Source organism: Bubalus bubalis, chromosome 19, assembly GCF_019923935.1.
Source record: "Bubalus bubalis isolate 160015118507 breed Murrah chromosome 19, NDDB_SH_1, whole genome shotgun sequence".
Classification (NCBI taxonomy): Eukaryota; Metazoa; Chordata; class Mammalia; order Artiodactyla; family Bovidae; genus Bubalus; species Bubalus bubalis.
Window position 1 is genome coordinate 116,432 of NC_059175.1, and position 23,962 is coordinate 140,393.

At 39.5% G+C, this 23,962-nt stretch overlaps 1 protein-coding gene across 2 annotated transcripts; it reads right to left on the reverse strand.

Annotated features, from left to right (window-relative positions):
• Nucleotides 1-368: 368 nt before the first annotated feature.
• On the reverse strand, nt 369-23,633 carry PANK3 (pantothenate kinase 3). 2 transcript variants are annotated; one of them, XM_006075511.4, is made up of 7 exons: nt 23,409-23,629; nt 16,882-17,234; nt 12,516-12,769; nt 10,353-10,529; nt 9,275-9,398; nt 4,463-4,588; nt 369-3,079 (listed from the first exon to the last, which is right to left on the reverse strand). In XM_006075511.4, the coding sequence occupies exons 1-7, from the start codon at nt 23,434-23,436 to the stop codon at nt 3,029-3,031; spliced, it is 1,113 nt and encodes a 370-aa protein (XP_006075573.1). In that variant the 5' UTR covers nt 23,437-23,629; the 3' UTR covers nt 369-3,028. The 2 variants fall into 2 exon arrangements, 1 of the variants encoding a protein (XP_006075573.1); XR_003105009.2 differs by lacking the exon at nt 9,275-9,398 and having other exon boundaries at nt 3,056-3,079; nt 23,409-23,633.
• Between the last annotated feature and the right edge of the window lie 329 nt (nt 23,634-23,962).

Sequence of the window (23,962 nt, forward strand, 5' to 3'; positions counted from 1 at the left end):
AAAAGGTAATCTTCTGTGGGAAAGGATGGTGGTAGTGGGGGTGGAAGGTTCAAGACCTTGTGCTCTTTACCCAGCCCCAAAACAAACTGGCAGTGCCCCCTGCATTTGAAAATGTTATTGCCGGGGTTTAAAAACAAAAATCAAAGACAAAAGTTATAAACGCGATTCTCTTTGTGTGTACGGAACTCAGTGAAGAACTAAAAGGGTCTGTTTTTAGTTCTTTAGAATTGGCTCCTCAAAGTTCAGTTAGACAAGATGTCAGGGGTGGCGGGGGGGGGGGGGCGAGGGGAGTTTAAGACACTGGAATCATCACATTTACTTCAGTGAAGGAAATACACATTTTGACAGACTGATGAGGATGGTCAGCATGTGTCTTGGGTAATTTTATTAGTATCATTAGAAGACTGATACATACTATAATGAGATGGCAGGATACAATGTAAGATAATTTTTGGAATGGTCAGAAATACAGCCTGAGTAAAATAAACTAGGCCAAACAAGGTACTTCTTTTCCCTCTTTTTGTTTTTTTAAAAATTAGGTTCCCATATTCATAGTTCTAAGAGCTAGTTCCAGAAACTGCACTAGTACAGTAACCACTACTCAACTGTGGTTACTGAAAACTTGAAATAGGTTAAACCGAGTTGTGCTCTAAGTGTGAAGTATATGCTGACTTTGAAGACTAAGGAGCAACAATCCTTTAAAAAACTCCTAGGTAACTTTTTAAATGTTTTACATGTTGAAATGGTAACATACACTGCATTAAATAAAAATATTTAATTTAAAAGAATCTCATCTGTTTCTTTTTATTTTTTAAATGTGTCTACTAGACATTGATTTCTCATATTGATTTCTATTCGCACTGTTCAAGTACTTAGGAGCTCTGCAGCATTAAGTTGACTGGGATTAGAACCAAACCTAATTTACCACTGTATGCTTACAAGCATTTTCTTGGGATTGTAATAAAAAACTAGAATCTTGGCAGCCTTCATCACAACTCTATGTTCTTATTAGAAAATACTTATTAGTTATTCCAGTCATTCTAGACTGTACAAGAGAAAAGCCAAGTCGTTCACTTTATATGCATTTTAGCAGGCAGAGCTTCAGGTTCAAAAGACAAAAAGTATGAATCATAGTCCCAAATTAACCAAAGTATTGATCAAACTAAATTTTATATACTTTTACCATTCCATTTCTTTTAAAGACAGCCCCAAACCTATAACTGCTAACATATGATTTGTCACAAGTGTAAAACTTAAAGCTATCATTTTAAAGCAAAATCTTTTTGTACAGATGCCCAAATCACAAAATTCTAAAATAAACAGATAGCTTTTGGCTGAAATATCTAGTCACAAAATGCAAACATTTAAGCAGAAAATGTTTAATCATTGTAGATTTTCAAAATGACCACTGACTGAAATGAATTCAAAGTTCCAAACATTCTAAATTCTAAAAAATTACCTTCACATGCTTTCCCCTCTGAACATTACTCTTATTCATATATTCATGTCTACAGAGAAAGAAAAACTGAATTTTAAGTATTTGAACGCAAAACTTGAGAAATATCTTTATCAAGCAGCTCTTGAGAGTCAGCTGAAAATTGTTCTTTATGGAGCAAAACTGTACTGTAAAAACATACTGTAACACTTCTTCCTTTCTGTAAACAAGTTTTAAGCTCTTCAAAGTACATCCAGATTTTCAAAATACATCCAGATTACATCCAGATGTAATTTAAGGAAGTGAATTATTTTTTCCTAATTTCCCCAAGTCTTTCAACTACCTAAAATCATCACTAACAGTCTCAGAAAACTTCGCTGAACTATTATTGGATCTCCAAAACGTTACTGCAAAAGTAAACATCTGAAAAAATTTATAGCATTATTTAAAAATGACTTCAAAATATAGAATTCCAAGGCAAACAGATATACAAATTTTGGAACTATAATGTTTTTATTACCAGAATATACAATGATCCTTTCATAATTCTGCAATACTGCCTCAGATTCCCTGTTTCAAAACCATTGTCCTTTAGATTTCCTTAACATCCATTTAGAATAAATGATTTTGTTGCTGCTCATAAAAGAAGAAAGTCTTTAGCTTTGATGCTTCAGATGTAAGTAAACAGAAATGGCTAACTCTGGACCTAAGATAGATGTGGTGTAGAAAGAGCACAGAACCCTACCAATACACATCAACTAACTACGCCCCATTTGAAGCATCCTGGGACCTCAACGAACAGATTTTCAAGTAAGTAATTAAGCCTCCAATTAAAAAACATTTTTAAATGTACTGATAAACATATAAATGTACTGATAATCAAAATACAAAAAATGCAGTATCGCCAACTATGTGGTGATTTCCTAGGGTTCACTCTGAAATTCCAGGTAATGTTTAACAATAGTATTTCTATTAAATTATGGCATTTGAAAGAGCTTATACTTCTGGGGGTAGATCACATAAACACCCTTTTTGGGAGAAGATATGTTTTTGGAAAACAATAATGAATAATTAATATTTCTTTAACATTTCTAAAATCACATAAAAACAATCATTTCTAATTGCCATTTCAGTAAGATTCCACACAGGGTATGTTACTATCCATGTATTAGTAACCAAAACACACACAGAACAGATTTGTAACAAATATTCAGAATCAATTATTTTCATGAGTGAAACATTTCTGAGACTTTAAAATTCATGTTTGAACATACAGTACTGCAATGCTGGCTACATAAAATAAATAGAAAGTCTTTTTGAGAGGAAGCTCAATCATCAGAGGCTGTATTGCATTTAAGGATTTAACACTGGCTATATACAGAAAGAAAAGCAATCCAATTAGAAATATTTCATGTTACTGGAGCTCTCTTTTTAACATGGCAACATTTAGCAGCTTACCATTCTGACATTTAAAAATCAACAGGAAGAGTGCTACTCTTTTATCCTTTGGTTCCCAGTGAAAAATAACTCAGTAATAATGCCTCTGGTTTTCAGTTCCTCTTGAATGACATTAGCAGAGATAAACCTGATACTTTAGCTGAAATTTGGCAGACCAAGAAGTGCACCGACTGCTCCAAAATATCCCTGTATAATTTAAAAACAATTGTTCATGTCGTGCAGCTTTAAGTTAGCATGTACTATTACCATTATTATAAACACATATTTGGTATAATCTATTTAAGAACATCAATTCAGAACGGATGGCTTCCTCGGGGTGTGAAGAAAGGTAGTGGCTATAATGCAAGGAACAAGGGGTTTTAAGCAAAGGTGTATGTTCTGTTATCCTGAAGATTTCAAGGGCATTTATGACAGTAATCAAACATCTTAACAGCTGACAGGCAGCTGGATGGATGCTTGGGATAAAAGAACAGACAACTTATTTTTTTTAAAGCTTATTTATTGGCTGCTGCTCCACACAGCTTGTGGGATCCCAGTTCCTTGATCAGGATCAAACCTGTGCCTGTAGCAATGGAAGCTCAGAAGCCTAACCACTGAACCACCAGGGAATTCCCTAACTTTCTAACAAATTTTTATACACTTAAAGAAAAAAAATAAAGAAAAAAAAAAGAAGAAAGCTACCAATCTGTTATCAGCTATTGAAAAAAAATTTTTCTTCAAGCCTGTATTCTCAAGATATAGACCTCTGAAATATATAAACAGTGACTTCTAGATACTAAAGCTTCCTGTACTATTACGGCAATTCTGTGCTCTCCTTGCTTTTCCTGAACAAAGCTCCTGGGGCTCTGCTTGCCGACAGCACAGGGCATGCCAGGTGGACCTGCACAGAAGTGCCCGTTCTCACCTGTACAGCAAGAGCTACGGCAACAACACATGGGAGCTCCTGAGAGCAGAACAGACACTCAGAATCTGTATTATTAAGATGGTTAATAAAGTATCTAACTGATCAGAAACAAACCAATTCAAGGTAAGTTTACATAATTCAAAACATTTTGTGAACTGATATTTGGCCAGGTCAGAAAGTAACTGGATATAGTGAAAGAAAAAAAAAAAATCTTGAAGAATGAACTCCAAAAATGTTAACAGTGGTTGAGGTTACCTCTGGAGGTAGGGGTGAGGTTGTGGTGGGAGGAATAAAGAGATTTTCATTACTAAATTATATATATATTTTTACTGTTTATATTTAACATTTGTTCTCTCAGGGAGAAAAAAACAAAACAATTTAACAAATCCACTAAGTATAAAAGCAGCCCCAGAATTTAATGAGCTCACAGATCTGACACTGCTCTCTCTTGGTCAGAACTGTGAGATTCTCATCCTAAAGGGAAGCCTGCAAGGTTTCAGTGACCCCCACCCCCGAACACAACTGAAGTGCGGGAACCATACATTATTCAGGTAAATCACATTTTTATACTTTACTTTAAAAGTACCAGGCAAGGAACAATATACGACACCTGTATACAAAAGCATGCTATTAAAATTCACAAAACTTGATTCTTCATATCATACCTCATGCTCCAGAAATAATGCTTTCAGTTGACCTTTTGACCAATAGTCCAGTGCATATGCCAAAAGTTTCATTGAGAGAGTATTGACACGCAAAAAGTTTCCAACAAAGACAACTCTGTTTATTTTCTAAAAGAAAACAAGACGGAAGGTAACTTGAAAAAAGAATTATCAGGTAGATTTTACAATACAATACAGATGAGAGCTCTATTTACAAATATAAACAATTACTACCTTTTATTAGTGCCTTCTACATTCCTGCTATATGCCTTCATAATCCTGAACACTTAAAAAATTATTTCAGGACAAGTCATTACACTTGCCAAAATTCACAGAATGTACACTAAGAGTGACCTCAAAAGTGAACTATGGACTCTCAGTGAGGTTCACCAACTGCAACAACGGACCGAACTGGGCTGGACACTGAGAGCGGGGGAGGCTGCGCATCCGCAGGGCCAAGGCTGCATGCGAACTCTGGACTTTCCACTCGGTTTTGCTATGAACCTAAACCTGCTCTAAAAACTAAAGCCTAATCAAAAGAGAAATGGTTTAGAAAGTCTCTAGCTAAATGATCTAGAGACAGACTTGTTTTTGAAAATGGCTATAAATAATACATTTAGCAAAGAAAGTAATTTGGAGAAACATTACTGATGAGATAAAAGGAGACAAACCAAAGAAAGTATGTCAGAGGTGTTTAATTTTTTAAAAAAGCTGTAAACTTGGTCAGCATGTTGCAGCTTATGCTCAGCAATATGAGAACTTTATCTTTAGCACTGGAGATAACACGGACTGGAATACTCGCATAGCCATCCAATTCCCAGGGTTCCAGCATTCTCTGTACCCAGCCTAACCCATCAAGTCACTCTTTAATTTGGTTCCTTAGGTACCTCTAAGATTAGAAAATCACTGATGGAGAAAGCAATGTTTGAATTTCCAGAAAAATCTGTATCTACTCTCACAATAATAGAGTATACATTTTTGCATACTGAATTTGTGAATAGTGAAAACTATGCCCTTGATTGGCTTCCCCAATGGCTCAGTACAGTCTCTATACAGTCAGCAAAAACAAGACCAGGAACTGACTGTGGCTCAGATCATGAACTCCTTATTGCCAAATTCAGACTTAAATTGAAGAAAGTAGGGAAAACCACTAGAGCATACAGGTATGACCTAAATCAAATCCCTTATGATTATACTGTGGCAGTGAAAAATAGATATAAGGGACTAGATCTGATAGACAGAGTGCCTGATGAACTATGGATGGAGGTTCATGACACTGTACAGGAGATAGGGATCAGATCATCCCCAAGAAAAAGAAATGCAAAAAAGCAAAATGGCTGTCTGAGGAGGCCTTACAAATAGCTGTGAAAAGAAGCGAAGCGAAAAGCAAAAGACAAAACGAAAGATATACCCATTTGAATGCAGAGTTCCAAAGAATAGCAAGGAGATAAGAAAGCCTCCCTCAGTGATCAGTGCAAAGAACTGATCAGAGGAAAACAACAGAATGGGCAAACTAGAGATCTCTTCAAAAAAATTAGAGATACCAAGGGAACATTTCATGCAAAGATGGGCTCAATAAAGGACAGAAATGGTATGGACCTAACGGAAGCAGAAGATATTAAGAAGAGGTGGCAAGAATACACAGAACTGTACAAAAAGATCTTCATGACCCAGATAATCACAACGGTATGATCACTCACCTAGAGCCAGACATCCTGGAATGTGAAGTCAAGTGGGCCTAAGGAACCATCACTACAAACAAAGCTAGTGGAGGTAATAGAATTCCAGTGGAGCTATTTCAAATCCTAAAAGATGATGCTGTGAAAGTGCTGCACTCAATATGCCAGCAAATCTAGAAAACTCAGCAGTGGCCAGAAGACTGGAAAAGGTCAGTCTTCATTCCAATGCCAAAGAAAGGCAATGCCAAAGAATGCTCAAACTACCGCACAATTGCACTCATCTCACGTGCTAGTAAAGTAATGCTCAAAATTCTCCATGCCAGGCTTCAGCAATATGTGAACGGTGAACTTCCTGATGTTCGAGCTGGTTTTAGAAAAGGCAGAGGAACCAGAGATCAAATTGCCAACATCCAATGGATCATTGAAAAAGCATGAGAATTCCAGAAAAACATCTATTTCTGCTTTATTGACTATGCCAAAGCCTTTGACTGTGTGGATCACAATAAACTGTGGAAAATTCTGAAAGAGATGGGAATATCAGACCACCTGACCTTCTTCTTGAGAAACGTGTATGCAGGTCAGGAAGCAACAGTTAGAACTGGACATGGAACAACAGACTGGTTCCAAATAGGTAAAGGAGTACGTCAAGGCTGTAAATCGTCACCCTGCTTATTTAACTTGTTTGCAGAGTACACCATGAGAAATCCTGGGCTGAGGAAGCACAAGGTGGAATCAACATGGCCAGGAGATATATTAATAACCTCAGATATGTAGATGACACCACCCTTATGGCAGAAAGTGAAGAACTAAAGAACCTCTTGATGAAAGTGAAAGAGGAGAGTGAAAAAGTTGGCTTAAAGCTCAACATTCAGAAAACTAAGATCATGGCATCCAGTTGCATAACTTCATGGCGAAATAGTGGCTGACTTTATTTTTGGGGGCTCCAAAATCACTGCAGATGGTGATTGCAGCCATGAAATTAAAAGACACTTATTCCTTGGAAGGAAAGTTACGACCAACCTAGACAGCATATTCAAAAGCAGAGACATTACTTTGCCAACAAAGCTCTGTCTAGTCAAGGCTATGGTTTTTCCAGTGGTCATGTATGGATGTGAGAGTTGTGCTACACAGAAAGCTGAGCGCCAAAGAATTGATGCTTTTAAACTGTGGTTTTGGAGAAGACTCTTGAGAGTCCCTTGAACTGCAAGGAGATCCAACTAGTCCATCCTAAAGGAGCTCAGTCCTGAGTGTTCATTGGAAGGTCTGATGTTGAAGCTGAAACTCCAATACGTTGGCCACCTGATACGAAGAACTGACTCATTGGAAAAGACCCTGATGCTGGGAAAGGTTGAGGGCAGGAAGAGAAGGGGAAGACAGAGGATGAGATGGTTGGATGGCATCACTGACTCAATGGAGATGAGTGTGAGTAAACTCCAGGAGTCGGTGATGGACAGGGAGGTGCAGTATGCCACAGTCCACGGGGTCACAAAGAGTCGGACACGACTAAGCAACTGAACTGAACTCAGTAGTAAAGTGGTAAATGGCTCAGTGGTAAAGAATGTGCGTATAATGCAGGAGACAAGGGTTTAAGCCCTGGGTCAGAAATGGCAACCCACTCCAACATTCTTGCCTGAAAATCCCATGGACAGAGGAGCTGGTGGGCTATAGGCCATGGGGTCACAGGAGTTGGACGTAACAGAGCAACTAAACACAGTATTTCGGAACCTGTGACTTGGTGTCTTGTGGTTTATTGCCTTAATTACTGTTAATTCGTCAGTGAAAATGGACTTGTAAGAGCTAATAAAAAAGGTCCCAGATTACTGTCAGCCCCCCAAAGTGAAATATTTCCCAACTTTAGGTTAAAACACCTGCTAGTAGCTCCCTCAACTAACTTACTACACTGTTATAAAGAAACTTAAAAGACAGAATTCTGATTTTAAATTTGGAATAATTCAGAGCATTAATTCAAGCCTTTGCATAGTTGTTCTCTCTCCTGGAGCCTCCCTATCCCCAAAGATCTGCACCCATGATTCTCTCACCTTATTCAAATCTTTGCCTAAGAGTCACATTTTCAACAAAGGCTTCCTTTAACTACCTAATTACTTAATTTTTCCTCTGCCAGTCTTTGGTCTACTCAGAATTCTGTTTAACCTGTTTCATTTTCTCTCTCTCTTTTTTTTTTGCTGCACCTGGCATATAGGATCTTAGTTCCCTGACCAGGGATTGAACCCACACTCCCTGAAATGGAAGCTCAGAGTCTTAACCACCTGACCCGCGAGGAAAGTCCGTAATTTTCCCTTTTTAAAAAATAGCATTTCCTACCTAATACTAAACAATTTACTTATTTACTGTATCACTAGAACAGCTGTAAGCTTCACAAAGTCAGGGATTTTTGTTTTCTTCACTAATTTACCTCAAGTGCCCAGAATAATACCTGGCAAATGATACTCTGCAAATATTTATTCAATGAATAAACGAAAGAGTGAACAAATGAAGAAGTCCTTTATAAAGTACAATTTCCAACTATATTTACAAAAACTAAATGGGCACATATACCTACTACATGAAGGCAGAACTGTAGAATCTTCTTTAATAAACATAACCAATTATGAGGTAAACCCAGCAGTACATGAATTCTGTAAGTGTCCACCACTCAAACGTCGTGTGAAGAGCAGGCCTCAGTGCCCTCATAGCCCTGTACAATGCTGCTTGATCCATATGCAACAAGGCAGCACTGTAAAGAAGCCGAGGGCGGCAAGGAAACCTCCAAGTTCTAATCAAGTGCAACATTAACAGGAAGAAAAACCACAAAGCACGCACACTTTCAGTATTTAGTTACCTCAAAATGTTTTACTGTTTAGGGGGAATCTCTCTTTTACGATTTCAAGATATTTAGGCCATACATTTCCGAAAAGGTTGCTGGATAAATGTAAATATCTCTTTGTCCTAATTTCCGATTTGAATGATCTGCTCCTTTCTTTAAATGAACTATCACAGTTGGGTAGGTAACATATATATTAGTGTACCTTTGGATTTAATGGACTAAGAGATCTAAATCCTAGAGGCCTCCTTAAGAATCCTGCTACATGTACAGAAAACTCCAACTCACATTTTTCATGTAATTAAAAAAATTTACCTCATTAACAGCACACATTCGTGCTATAGAACCAATGTTATTGGTGATAGTAACTAAAGTAGCTCTTGCTAGATCTTCTTTACTAACAGATTCTCGCTTCTCCTTATAAATCATATTCCCAAAACTGCAGAGAAATGAAAAACAAAATCAAATCTGCTGATTAACAAGCAACATCTCATACATTTTGCAACTATAGCCTACAGATACATCTACACATGTGCAAAATAAGGTATACATGTACAAAGTTACTTAATGACCCAAGGACCTGCACATAGCAGACACTGGGAACAACCCAAACACACATCAAACTGATTGTCACGCCATGAAACACCATGAAACTATTCATGAAAGAGAGAGAAGGAAGGAGGGGACGCAGAAAAGGGAGGACAAAGAGGAAGATGGAGGCAGAAAAAGAGGGAAAAAGAGAGAGAGGTAAGGGAGCAGGCAAACAGACTAGCAAATACTGCTGTTACAGACGATACAACCACCCCTCTTATCCATGAAGGACTGGCTCCAGGACCCTCCCTGGACACCAACATCAATAGATGCTCAGGTCCCTTGTACAAAATGATATAGTATTTCCATATAACCTATATATATATATACATCATCTCCATATTACTTAATACAATATAAGCACTATGTAAATAGCTGCCCAGGCACAGCAGATTCAAATTTTGCTTTTGCAACTTTCGGGACATATTTTTAACCTGAGGATGGCTGACTGTGTAGGTGCAGGACCGTGGTAAGGGGAGCGAACTGTATACTGTATGCTATAAAATGCTACAGAATGGCATTTTAATGTTATCTTCTAAAAGTTACCTTTTATAAGAGGAGGATAAGGATATGTATTTGTATTTGCATAGAGAAACACTGGACGGATACTCAAGAATGAATAGAAGTTTCCTACAGTGCACTGAGGGGAGACTTCGTAATGTAAATTTAATTTTGAAATCACACAGATGTTCAAAACTTATAACTGAACTGGGTAAAAGGAAGCCCCCTTACAACTTCCTGATACACTGCTTTCTAAAACCTAAGTAAGCAAGCTTAATTACAGTGTAAATGTTAAACTTACCTAGATGCCACAGCCCAGCCAGGCAGACCAAATCTTTCATAATCTCCCCCGTAAATATCACGGACGAGTTTGTCAGCTTGTGTGCTGTCACCTTTCGATGCCATTTCAAGAGCCTCTTCAAAACTTTCACAGCCAGTCAACAAGCTACATAAACCCAGAAAGGTACCCCCTCCAAGGCTAAAGAAAACAAACAAAATGTGGTAAGTTGCATTTACACACTGCATTCTTTCTCCAATGTAAAAGGATGGAGCACTCACTTATTCAATTAAACACATGAATAGAAAACATTTACTAAACCTAAGAAAAATGCAAAGCAAAACCAAACTTATCAGGTCAAAGAATAAACCAAAGGAAAAAAATCCTGTTGCGGAAACAACATGACACAGGAGACCTTCTGTGTCTCCTGTCCTCACCTGGTACTGCACACTGTAACTGCTGAAAATGCATGTCACTGTGTGCGTGAAAGACGAGTGTTTAAAAAAAAGTTAGCACCACACAAATTAAACGGAGGAAAACTGTAACTCTAAGTCAACACATAAACATTTACATGACTCTCAAATGAATACAGTGAGATCATTTAAAGACAGAAATTAACTTGGTTCTAATACTCTTTGAATATGCTCATAAAATGAAATCATGTTTCTCTAATCCTGAAAATCAAAACCTTTGCTCCTTTAATCTCACCTGAACTTTGAACAGGTTCTACTCCTGAATCACTGTTGGAATCTAGTTAACAGACTGAATTTCTATCTTTTTGAACTGACTTAAGTAGGTAATACTTCCCTGTAATTCTCTGGCATAGAGTTACAATGGAGGTAGATTTTCAGTCACCATAGAAATAGAATACTAATTAAATTTAAGTACCATTCAAATAGGCATACTATACTGAAATTAAAAGTTTTTCTGGGGACTTCCCTGGCAGTCCAGTGGTTAAGACTCTGTGCTGCCAAAGCAGGGGCTGTGGGTTTGTTCCCTGGTCTAGGAGCTAAGATTTCACATTACACCGAGAGGCCAAAAAATAAAGTGTTTTCCACTCCCACACCCTCGCTGCCACAAAACAACCTAATTTAAGAATCCTAAAATCTATCCTCATCAAGTTTCCTTAAAAGTTGATAAAGTACATATTAGAATCATAAGGTAAATTTAAAAATCTCATTTCACATCTGTATTTCAGGTATTATAGAAAAAAAGAAAGTTGCTCAGTCATGTCCGACTGTGACCCTGTGGACTGTAGCCTGCCAAGCTCCTCTGTCCATGGAATTCTCCAGGAAAGAATACTGAAGTGGGTAGCCATTCCCTTCTCCAGGGGATTTTTCCCAACCCAGGGATTGAACTGGTTCTTCTAAATTGCATTGCAGGCGGATTCTTTACTATCTGAGCCACCAGGTAAGAACTCATGTTAAATTCATCCTATTGAATTAATTACAAGGTTGCTAAATACTTCAACTTAAAAACAAAACACAACTATTATTTCTGGCTACACTGGGTCTTTGTTGCTGCATGGGCAACTTCACAGAGGGGACAGCGGGATCTACTCTCTAGCTGTGGCACAGGCTGTTCCCAGTGCTGGCCTCTCCTGATGCGGAGCGCCGGCTCTAGCGCGCAGGCTCCGGTAGCTGTGGCTCCCACGCTCTCGAGCACAGGTTCAATAATGTGGTGCGTGGGCTTAGTTGCTCAGCAGAATGTGGGATTTTCCCAGATCAGGGATCAAACCCATGTTTCCTGCATTGGCAGGTGGATTCTTTACCACAGAGCCATCAGGGAAACCCCAAATACTCTGCACTTTAAATATGAATCAAATAAGCAGATGGTAAGCTTTAGGCTTAAATATATCTATATAAAAATGAGAAAAATGTTTTGGAAAATAAAAGTATTATTGGAATTGTTCCAGATAAAAATTCACGCTTCATTATGGAAATTTTAATGACAACTGACACTACCCAATACAAACATTTCATGATTTTAGTTTGAGTCTACACACATGCCGTATAAAACAGTACTATCTGCAACACTACAACTTTTACTTACATATCTACATTTCTAGCTATTGCACAATACACTTTTTCTGATGAAGCTACCGTATAGATAGATAGATAGATAGATTTCACAATTTCTAAGAATAAAACAATATGAATGCTGCTCTAAGAACAAAAATGCTACCACCTTGTTCCGGTTACTCGTTTATAGTTGTCTTTGGAATGGACTGCTAACATGCTGACTCCCGAACCAATGTTCACTACCAGGAGCGGATAGGGGTCGTCCAGGTTAAAAGGCATCTTTTGGCACCTCTCAGGTTCTGAGGCATTAGCAAAATAATAGCACTCTGCTTGTCCATTGAAACTGACAGAGTCTATATACAGCAAGCCCTTCACAAGGCAGTCAAGTTCATCCAGTTTGTGCAGGTGGAGGTTTCCAATCTGTAAACAAACCCCAAAACAAGTTTTATAAAGTGAACAAAGAATAGCACTCAAAATACTTAACTATATAATTTTCATGTACTTCACAAAACTTCAAAACCAGCTACAACCCCTGCATTTTTACTTGCTTGATTTTGAAGCCCCCAAATCTCTCAGGGGCTTCATTTAGCCCAGTGGTTCTCAGGAGTGGTAGTATTACTTCCAGAGGCATTCTGAAAATCTGTCGGGACATTTTAGTTTTCACCAAGATGGGGAGGAGGGAAGAATCAAACTAACACTTAGTGGGCAGGGACTTGGGTGGGGTACCAGATATCTGGAGTGGGTGGGCAGCTGTGCAAAACAAAGAATTAACCCTTTTTCTGCATTATCTTTGAACATTCTGACAGATATTTTTGTTTAGACAGTAGTAGGAAAATGTTTTTAATAACCTGAGCCTATGTAAACAAGTGTTTTATCTATGTATGTGTATAAATACAAGGTATTTTTTACACGGTTTTAAATACATCCTAAATTTGCAAGGAATGCAACCATCATATAAACTAAGAAGTGTTGCACTTTTGTTTGGAACTTTATCTTGTGTAATATCACAATAGCAACACCACTTACATATTTGATTCTCCAATAAAATTTACTGTATCAATCTAGCATGTGTGGCTTTAGAAATTAAGATCTATGTACACGCATAAGTGGGTGCTCAGTTGCTCAGTCCTGTCCGACTCTTTGTGATGCCACGGACTACAGCCCGCCAGGCTCCTCTACCCAGGCAATTTTCCAGGTGAGAATACTGGCGTGGGTTGCCATTACCTTCTCCAAGGGATCTTCCCGAACTGCATCTCTTGCACTGGCAGGATTCTTTACCACTGAGCCACCTGGAAAGCCCTAATCTATGTCCATACAAGCATCTAAATCTAACTACTTCATTATGCCCTCCCGTGTAACCCTACCAGAGAATCTACCTACTTCTACTTACCGATATACAAAATTAATCAGTTATACCTTAATTTCCTATGTTTATATTATAGTTTCAGTACTAATGTGAAATTATTATTTGGTTAGTAAAGAGTAGATTATATTTGCTATAAAAGATCTCAGCTTTGATAATGCTTTCCCATTCTCTAAGGACTTATCAGGTATCACTCCTGAGGATACTTATCAGGTATCCTCCTTGAGTTCCCATGGCATCTCTTTTCATAGCAATAGTATTAACTATAATGCACTATACTTCTATTTGTAATTCACTTAACCATGTGGTCTAGGAAACTGTACTCTTTGACAGCCTAGTCTGTGTCTTATTCCTAGCTGAGTTCTCAGTGTCTAGCACAATAACCTAATAAATACTAGATGCTCAAATATTAACTTAATAAATGACTGAACACCAACAAAAACAAATATTATAAAACCTCATCACTAGAAAATACTTATATTTCTTTTAAGAAAAATTAGAACTCTCCAATTTGAATACCAGTATTTCCAATGGCTTGACAAGAGGTGGATTCAAGGACACTCCTTTTGGCAAGAACACTGGCAACCATTAAGTATCACACATCCAAACAAACTGGTTTCAAATTCATGAAATTTATGGTCAGATTACTCAATAAACTGAATACAAATCAGTACTACTCATCATAAAAATTTTTAGTAAAAACTTATAGACTTTTAAGCTACCCCAAATTACAAGGTATTCACTTCTGTGAGCCATATAAGTGATCACTTATGCTCTATTAATAGATTTTTCTTACATGACTTTGAGAAAATCACAGGCATATTTAAATGGTCCTCTTTCACATTTCACTTTCATGCGTTGGAGAAGGAAATGGCAACCCACTCCAGTGTTCTTGACTGGAGAATCCCAGGGACGGGGGAACCTGGTGGGCTGCCGTCTATGGGGTCGCATAGTCGGACACAACTGAAGCAACTTAGCAGCAGCAGCAGCGTGCATATTTTCAAGAAAAACAAATTTCAGTAAATCTAAGTATCAACTTGTTAATCTTTGTTCTAATGGGAAGGACTGGAAGCTTGGCAAACCCCTACTAGCACAGAAATCAATGCTTGCATAATCCTCTTGCCACATCCAAATGACCCCCTCCCCCCACTTCAAGATTCAAATGTGGTGGGGTTGATGATATAAAACCCAAGAAAAAAAGGGGTAATAGGAACTTCATTCAGGTGTCTATTAATCAAAACATACAGACTTCAGCTGGAGTCTGGGAAGATGGGTGTCCTTAGGAGAGATGACTAGATCAATACTCAAAAAACCAGGCAAACACAGAATAATAATATGCAAATATTTCAAGCCCCATTTATATCTGGCTTTGCACACTACCAAATTCACTGGAGTCTATGTCTACTGTAACTTTGTAGCAGTTCCTAAACTTACCAGATTTTACCAAATATTATGTATAACAGGCCTAACTCTGGCCAATTTTTACTCACTGTATAAAGGTTTTTAAATGGTCTAATCAAAAGTAAGTCATGTAGATGAATGGATAAATTAAGTTGTACATATTTACAATGGAATATTACTCAGTCACAAGAAGGAAGAATTTGATCAGTGGAGGAAGCACAAGCTGGAATCAAGATTGCCAGGAGAAATATCAATAACCTCAGATATGCAGATGATACCACCCATATGGCAGAAAGTGAAGAGGAACTAAAGAGCCTCTTGATGAAAGTAAAAGAGGAGAGTGAAAAAGTTGGCTTAAAGCTCAACATTCAGAAAACTAAGATCATGGCATCTGGTCCCATCACTTCATGGGAAATAGATGGGCAAACAGTGGAAACAGTGTCAGACTTTATTTTTCTGGGCTCCAAAATCACTGCAGGTGGTGATTGCAGCCATGAAATTGCTTACTCCTTGGAAGGAAAGTTATGATCAACCTAAACAGCATATTGAAAAGCGCTTTGTCAACAAAGGTCCGCCTAGTCAAGGCTATGGTTTTTCCAGTGGTCATGTACAGATGTGAGAGTTGGACTATAAAGAAAGCTGAGCACCGAAGAATTGATGCTTTTGAACCGTGGTGTTGGAGAAGACTCTTGAGAATCCCTTGGACTGTAAGGAGATCCAATCAGTCCATTCTAAAGGAGATCAGTCCTGGGTGTTCATTGGAAGGACTGATGTTGAAGCTGAAACTCTAATACTTTGGCCACTTGATGCGAAGAGCTGACTCATTGGAAAAGACCCTGACGCTGGGAAAGATTTAGGGCAGGAGGAGAAGGGGATGACAGAGGGTGAGATGGTTGGATGGCATCACCGACTCAATGGACACGGAAGTTGGTGATGGACAGGGAAGCCTGGCGTGCTGCAGTTCATGGGGTCGCAAAAAGTCGGACACAACTGAGCGACTGAACTGAGTGAGGCAGATGAACCTAGAGCCTGTTTTACAGAGTGAACTAAGTCAAAAAGAGAAAGACAAATATCATGTATTAACATATATATATGGAATCGAGAAAAATGGTACTGATGTATCTATTTGCAGGGTAGCAATACAGACACAGATAGAGCAGACTTGTGCACACAGCTGGGGAAGGAGAGGCTGGGAAGAACTGAGAGAGCTCCAATGAAACACGTGCACTGTGTGCGTGCTGTCGCCTCTGCCTCTGCAGCTCTATGGACCACAGCCTGCCAGGCTCCTGTCCCTGGGATTTTCCAGGCAAGAATACTGGAGTGGGTTGCCATTTCCTACTCCAGGGGATCTTCCCAACCCAGGGATTGAACCCATATCTCTTGCATCACTTCCACTGGCAGGCGGATTCTTTACCATGCCAATGTAAAACAGATAGCCAGCAGGAATTTGCTCTACAACACGAGCTCAACCTGGTGCTCTGTGACAACCTAGAGGGGTGGGAGGGAGGCTCAAGAAGGAGTGGACATATGTACACCTATGGGGAATCCATGCTCATGTATGACAGAAAACAACACAACATTGTAAAGCAAATATCCTATTAAAAATTTAAAAAAAAAAAAAAAAAAAAAGGGCAAGTCAAGAATATATACTTCCTCTGCATCAGCACAGAGAACCAGTCCAAGGAACATACCAGACAGAAACCAAGCCTCATATTTTAAAAATTGAAGAGAACGGGTATCAATTTTTGCCTCTGAGTGAAATACCTACTGTGCGAAAATCTTTTTCAAACTTGTAAGCACCACCTCCTGTAGCACATAGCACCGTGTGTAATGTTGAGAAGTTTTTATCTCTTCCCATTTGGATAAAAGTAGGCAGGTCCTGGGTTGGAAATCTGATAAAGTGCAAGTTCCCTCTCCGGCCAAAAAGTGTTAAATCTTTCAGTTCAAGGTGTACATCCCGAATACCAGTGGATCCATATGCTACATTAGAAGTCAAATATTTCCGGATACTTTTTAAGCTCTCAACTTCTTCTTGTTCTTCCTCTGCTGTGATATCAATAGGTTCAAAATATGATAGCTTTACCAGAGTTCCCCCGATGTCCATGCCAAACCACGGGAAAGCTGTGGATAAAAAATTAAAATATATATCTTGATTTTGGAAATACAAATGAGGAACTAGTTAATTAGCCACAAACTTTATTTACTGCGAACCACGCACTCAGTCAACTTATGAGGTAAGACACATCTTCCATATGCAACTCACCCTTTTCCCTTTAAAGTGTTACTCTGTGCATTTTCTAAAAACCCTGAAACCTAGGATTCCTGGATCCCAAGGACCTTTTAATTCTTGCTCTGTGACAATCTAGAGGGGTGGGAGGGAGGCTCAAGAGGGAGTGGACATATGTATACCTATGGGTAATCCATGCTGATGTATGGCAGAAACCATACATCACACACCTGTCACAAGTAGGCATTTCTTTTCATTTATTATATACTTATCATGTGCTCCAGGAGATTAAGACAAAAAATAGGACCAATTTTGTCTTAGTAGTATGTCATCACCTTTTGAAAATGTTTGTAAAAAGATTTTAATGTAATAAAATTGGTCTAGAATCATGTCAAGTAACCCAAGAGAAAAGAACCTCCTTATAAGAAACTTTTTCCTTTGCCCATTAAACTTACTAGGCTTCTTTAAGGGCCTCTGGTTAATAAAAATTAGCTGTTGATAACGTTGAAGGCAAACCTACCTGGAGACAGGCACACTTGGGTAGGGAGCATCATCTGGATTTGGGACTTGGTACTCTTACTAACTGGGCTGTATGACACTGGAGAAACCACTAACCTGTCAAAACCTTAGTTTCCTTAAGGTCTCTTTCTCTTCTCTGGAATCTTAATCATCATGACAGTGAACGAAAACTAATTTCATAGTTAAGATACATAGATTACAAAATGCCTAACAGCAGGTATTTAACAGTTCATTATGCATAAGTTGTCAAGGATAAGTAGTTCCCTCTAAAATTCTACTGTTTCTTCAGCATTCATATTTACTTGATATGAGTGTACCGTTAGAAACTGGGAACATCAACTCAATGAGAAAGGATTCTGTACATTTCTCTGTTCAGGCACTATGCTCTTGTCACCTATAGATTTGTATAAACAACTAAGATGCTGAAGAAACTAAATTTTCTCAGTTTTGTCAGGTGGCTAGCAATGGAGGCCATCTTAAATAAGTAAAAAAAATAAAGTCAGCTCTTAAAGGAGGGGTAACTGGAGACGCTATAATGCAGATCATGACGTTTTAGTAACCATAACATACAAACTAGAACATGATAGCTCCCTGCTTTCCTGCACAGAGATCCCTTCAGTTCAGCAGAGTTCTAGAATTTATTTCCTTATGCCAAAGAAGCAATCACCATTCAAAAAGTATGGAGGAGGCCATCAGAATACAGAAAATACATGTTCTTAATTATGATCCACTCCTTTCATTCTAGCAAGTGATCTAACTGCCAGTGCCATTAAAGCAAATATTTAAGCTGGTTATTTTGTCATTAACCAAAGGGAGAGGGAGAATGGCCACGAAATTAAAGTTTCTTTACTTGCAATAAAACTACAAAGTTAAGTACAACCACAGGCCTACTGATAGCTCCAAGAGGTAAGAAAAATATCACTTTCTAAAGAAATCAGGCAAATCTATCAATAGCTTTGTTGCTTCTAGCCTAGAGACAGGTTAAAAGTAGGTTACAGTGCAAAAGCATCCTACTTCCTACATATAGCCTAAGCATTTCTCATTCTTTTGGGAATAAAACTCTCCACTGTCGGGGGGTGGGGGGGGTGGGTGGGGGGGGAGGAACCAAAATACACATCTAATGAACAAAATACACAATCTATAAATATAAATCACTCCTCTGATGATGGCAAATAAACATTACCTTCTCCAGTCTTTTGAGCATTTCCTAGAATTTCTCAAGATCTATTTGTGACCCTCCAAAAAACAGGAGCTTCTACTCTATTTCTGACCTAAGCCCAAGAGAACTGCTCTATCAGTCCCCCATAAGTAACAAAAATATCCAGAACCACCTTAAGCAGAGTGCTACCTACCAGGCAGATTATGTATGCAAAAGAAGAAAACTGAATGTCTTTTCAGATAATTAAACAGAAGATATTCTAGCTACAAGGGCAGACTGTTCATTTCCAACAAGCTGTGCAGGAGTTTCCTAGTGGCCAAATGGTTAGGATTCCCAGCTTTCACTGCCATGGTCAGGGTTCAATTCCTGGTTGGGGAACCAAAGCAAAGCAAAAAGCTGCTTGGTGTGGCCAAAACTAACTAACTAAATAAAAGTTTGGTCTTTCCTTAAGTGTTGGTAAGGGTAGGGGAGAAGCCTTAAAGAGCTATTTAATTGCGACTGGCCCCATGCAGATTTTAGCCCAAAGGGATACTATGCCAAACTAGATTTAATTGTTCTTTAGCAGAAAGAGAAGGCAAAAGCTGAAAATGTTCAAAGCATTAGTGGATTGTTTTAAGGAACAAAATTCTAAACTGGACACATGCACTAGTAAATTCCAGATATGGCTCAAGTTCTTGAATAAAAGGCATTTCACTCTTCCCAAGAATCATTCCAAATAAAAGTGCTGTTTTAAGACAGACTAAGAAAATAAGCCATTTTCACACCTTCAGTATTATAATTCCTCAGACAAGCTTCAGAAGATATTCCCCATTTTGATAAATTAGTGACATCTCAGGGGATATCAGAAACTATCACCTTCAACTGCACCTTACCATCCATTTGAAGTGATTCTTCCTAAGTAGTGACTCAGTTTATAAACAGGCCAAATTACACAGAAGCAAACAGCACACATATGCTACATACTTCTCTCTGGTCTCGACAGAACCTTCAGGTATCTGACTGCTTGGATCCGCAAAGCACGCATACAAACCTATACCGCACCACATTATAATATGTATATAAACGGGGCGGGGGCAGGGGGGATGTACTGTACTGGGTCTTCTCTGCGGGGTGTGGGATTAGTTGTCCTGCAGCAGGTGGGCTCTTAAGTTCCCCAACCAGGGACAGAACCTGGGCCCACAGCAGTGAAAGCTCAGAATCTTAACCATTGGACAGCCAGGGAATTCCTTTATATATAAAACTTTTATTATCACCTTGTTAATCATGTTGCATGCCATACAGGTAACCAAAACAAAGGCTGACCCTTAACTTAGAAAGTTACATGAGCTGAGATACAGAGGACCACCACTGTTTAGACCTTTATTACCTATTATTTAAGTAGAGTGAAGAACACAAGTAAAGGTAAAGCAAATATTGCCATCGTTTTGGTTTTAGCAAAAAATTTTCATTAATGTTTCACTTCATCCTTCCCCTGGAGTTAAATTAATACACAATATCAAATGCTCACCCTTTAGTTATACAATCTAGAAGATGAATTCCTTTTCTTCTTTTCTGCTTAAATACATGCATGTGGTTTATAAGCTGGTATATTATTAGTGATGCATCAAAAAACCAATGTTTTCTAACACTTATCTAACTGTTAAGGAAGTGTGCCACACCAAAGTCGCTTGCTTACCTAGTATGAGACACACCCCATGAGTTATTAGTGCCCCTCTAAGGAGTAAACAACGCAACGCATGGACACATGCCTTACATACCAGGTGCTCACTAAAGTTATAATCAAAGAAAGAAGCCCTACACAGGAACTCAAAACAAAACAAAATAAATATTTCTTTAGCTAACCCAAGTGGTTTGAAACATCAGATATACTGTCCAGGGATTTCCCTGGGCGTCCAGTGCTTAAGACTCGAAGCTCCCAATGCAGGAGGCAAGGGTTCCATCCCTGGTCTGGGAACTAAGATTCCACATGCTGTGCAGCTTGGGCCAAAAAACAAAGAAAAGAAATAATACGTTCCAGATATATATATGTATGTATGTATGTATGTATGTATTTATCCACAACAGTTCATAGTTGAAATACTTTCTTTACCACGGCACAAAAACAAGACGTTCTTTATTTTTATTGTAAAGAACTGAGTAGACAGTAAAGTCATCTTCCGCATATTAGAAACTGGAAATGTTATTTCAGGCTTCTAAATCATATTAACTGACTTTTTCAGCATAATTAATGGTCTCACAATGTACCACAACGTAGTAATAAGTAAATTACTTCTAAAAAACTAGGTGATCTTATGGTTGCCAGGGAAGGGGGAGAGGGATTCCTAGGGAGTTTGGGATGGACACATACACACTGCTGTATTTAAAATGGATAACCAACAAGGATCTACTGTACAGGGCATGGAATTCTGCTCAACGTTATGCGGCAGCCTAGATGGGAGGTGGGTTTGGGGGAGAATGGCCGAGCTGCTCTGCTGTGCACCAGAAACTACCACAACTTTGTCAGAGGGTTATACCCCACTACAAAAAAATTAAAAGATAAAAAATAAACACATAAAAATAGGTATTAGTCCTCAAACCTGTTTATTTTATAAACTCTAAATTATCATCTTTGCTAAATATGAAACACCTTTGACAGAGATGGTATCCACACCTGATTACAAGTTTGCCCAATCTAAGTAATCAAACTGTTGTTGTGGCAAAAATAAAATACCACGGGGTCAGAATATATGCTTGTCATGGCTAAACTCACTTTCCTAAATGGAAATTCTAAAACAGGCTGAGAAAACGTATGTGTTGAAGGAAGATGTCCAACTGTTCTACTTTACAGCATCTGTTTAAGATTCATTTGATTTAGCAAATGTTAAATTAGAAGTGTTTCTATATTACTGTCATTAAAGCCTTCACATCACTATTGTATACACTGATGAAGGAGAACTCTTTATCTACCATGCTTTTAAAAAAATCATTGTTTAAAAAATGTTTTAGGGGACTTCGCTGGTGGCTCAGTGGTTAAGACTCTGCACCCACAATGCAGCAGGCCAGGGTCCAACCCCTGCTTGGGAAACTTAAGACCCAGCTGCAATGATGACCCAAAGCAGCCAAATAAACATTTAAAAAAAAAAAAACAAAAAAACCCAACGTGTTTTAGTTGGCAGATAAAACTACTAGATCAGAAAGGTTTGTGCTTCCCTAAGTATTCAGACTATGCCCTACAGGTGCAAAAAAACAAAAAAACAAACAAACAAAAAAAAAAACCGCAGGACTACGAGTCAGGAGCCCGAGGGCATCGAACCTCATTTAGCATAGAGTAGGTCGGTGCAGCCTCGGAAAAGTTACTCTGGTGCCCAGTAAGTTCAATTTCCTCAGCATTAAATTAAAACTAAATTATCTCACATTTAAATGACAATAAGCAGATTTCAGAGTGCTTTGGTATGTTGACTCTCCACGGAGGTTTTCAAAAAACCGGAGGGGCGGTAAAAGGCAAGATCGCGCTCCGTTTTTACAGCAAGAGATTTCCTAGAACTGTTAAGAGAATCACATGACACTGTAAAATGGCAAAATACCAATACATTTCTAAGACAGAGGCATGCATCCCGTATTCCTAGTGGCCCTGAAGAATGGATTTCAAGTATGACAATGGCTGAGTGATTAAATTAGGCATTTATAGAAGTTTTAAATAGTCTAAAAATAAAAGGAAGCAAATAAAAGCGACCTACTCTCTTTAAATATGGGGAAAAAAATTTTAAGTACATGCTCTATAGTCTTAAAAAATCTCTATATGAGTAGTCACCAAAACATTCTTAGAGGTCTGCTCTGAGTGGCGGGAATACCGGTAGTTTTGCTCTTTTAACAACGAAGAACTATTTGTCATTCTAAATAAAAGCACACTATGGTAATCACCCACCGGTAGGTTACACGCGCGTGTGTTTAAAAGCTCTAATTATAACAACAGTGACAACTCCCGGGAACCGTGGATTTCAAGGACACAAGCAAAAAACTCAGAGATTAAAAAAAAAAAAGTTATAAATGTCCCCGCGCAATTTGACAGCCGTGACCACCAGTTTGCAGCTTTACTTCAGAGGAAGCTGGGAGCGCGGACTGGTAGCTCTAATCTTGCCTGCCAAACCCCGAAACAAAAATTCCCGCTTGCACCTCCCAGATCTCAGGGAGGAAGTGCGAGAAAATGCCAGGGGGGCGGCAAGCGCTCGCCAGTCGAGCTTAGGGGGATGGGAAGAGAGCCTGGAACCTGGTGCTGAAAACGTCCCTCCGCCCCCATCCCGCGCGGTGCCGGCGGGAGCAACCCGTTTCGAAGCAGGCCGCCCGGCCAAGGGCTTTCGAGACGCGGCCTGATGTGCTCTCCCAACCCGACGAACCCAAACCCCCATCTTACAGGGTTTCTTGGCATCCTTGATCTTCATGGCGTCTGCCTGAGGGGCGAGGGGTAGCCTCTAGTCCGGCGCGCGGAGGGCAGTAGCTACGACTCCAGAGGTGGCTCTGGGCCGCGCGGGGAGGCCGGGCCGGTTCCTCCCCTCGGGCCGGGCTGGGCGGGCCAAGGGCGGGGCGGCGGCGCCTAAAGCTAGGCCCGGCCCAAGGGGCGGCCCCCCCACCCCCTCGAGGGGCGGCCGGGACCGAGCAAGCAGGGGCAGGCCGCCGGCCTCGCCAATCCGGGGCCCCCGCCGCCGCTCCAAACAAAAGGCCCCGGTCCCCTGAGCCGCCGCCGCCGCACCGAGAACCAGCCCGCCCAGGCCCAGCTCCCACGTGATGCAAGCCCCCCCTCCCTCCGCTCTCCGCCCGGCTGCTGGGGATTGTAGTTTCCCAAGTGGCGAGGACCCACTCTCAGGCTACAGTCCTGTAGATGTACTACAAAACCCAGGATGCATGGCGGGCCGTCCTCCGAGGCCCCTGTGCTTCCGTAGGTGGCCTCAGAGTGGGCCCAGAGAGAAG

Coding starts and splice junctions, on each gene's coding strand:
- PANK3 (XM_006075511.4), bottom strand. CDS start 23,436: ATGAAGATCAAGGATGCCAAGAAACCCT. Junction 17,235..23,408: donor CAAGGATGCCAAGAAACCCT/GTAAGATGGGGG, acceptor TTTTATCCACAG/CTTTCCCGTGGTTTGGCATG. Junction 10,530..12,515: donor AAACGAGTAACCGGAACAAG/GTGGTAGCATTT, acceptor TGTTTTCTTTAG/CCTTGGAGGGGGTACCTTTC.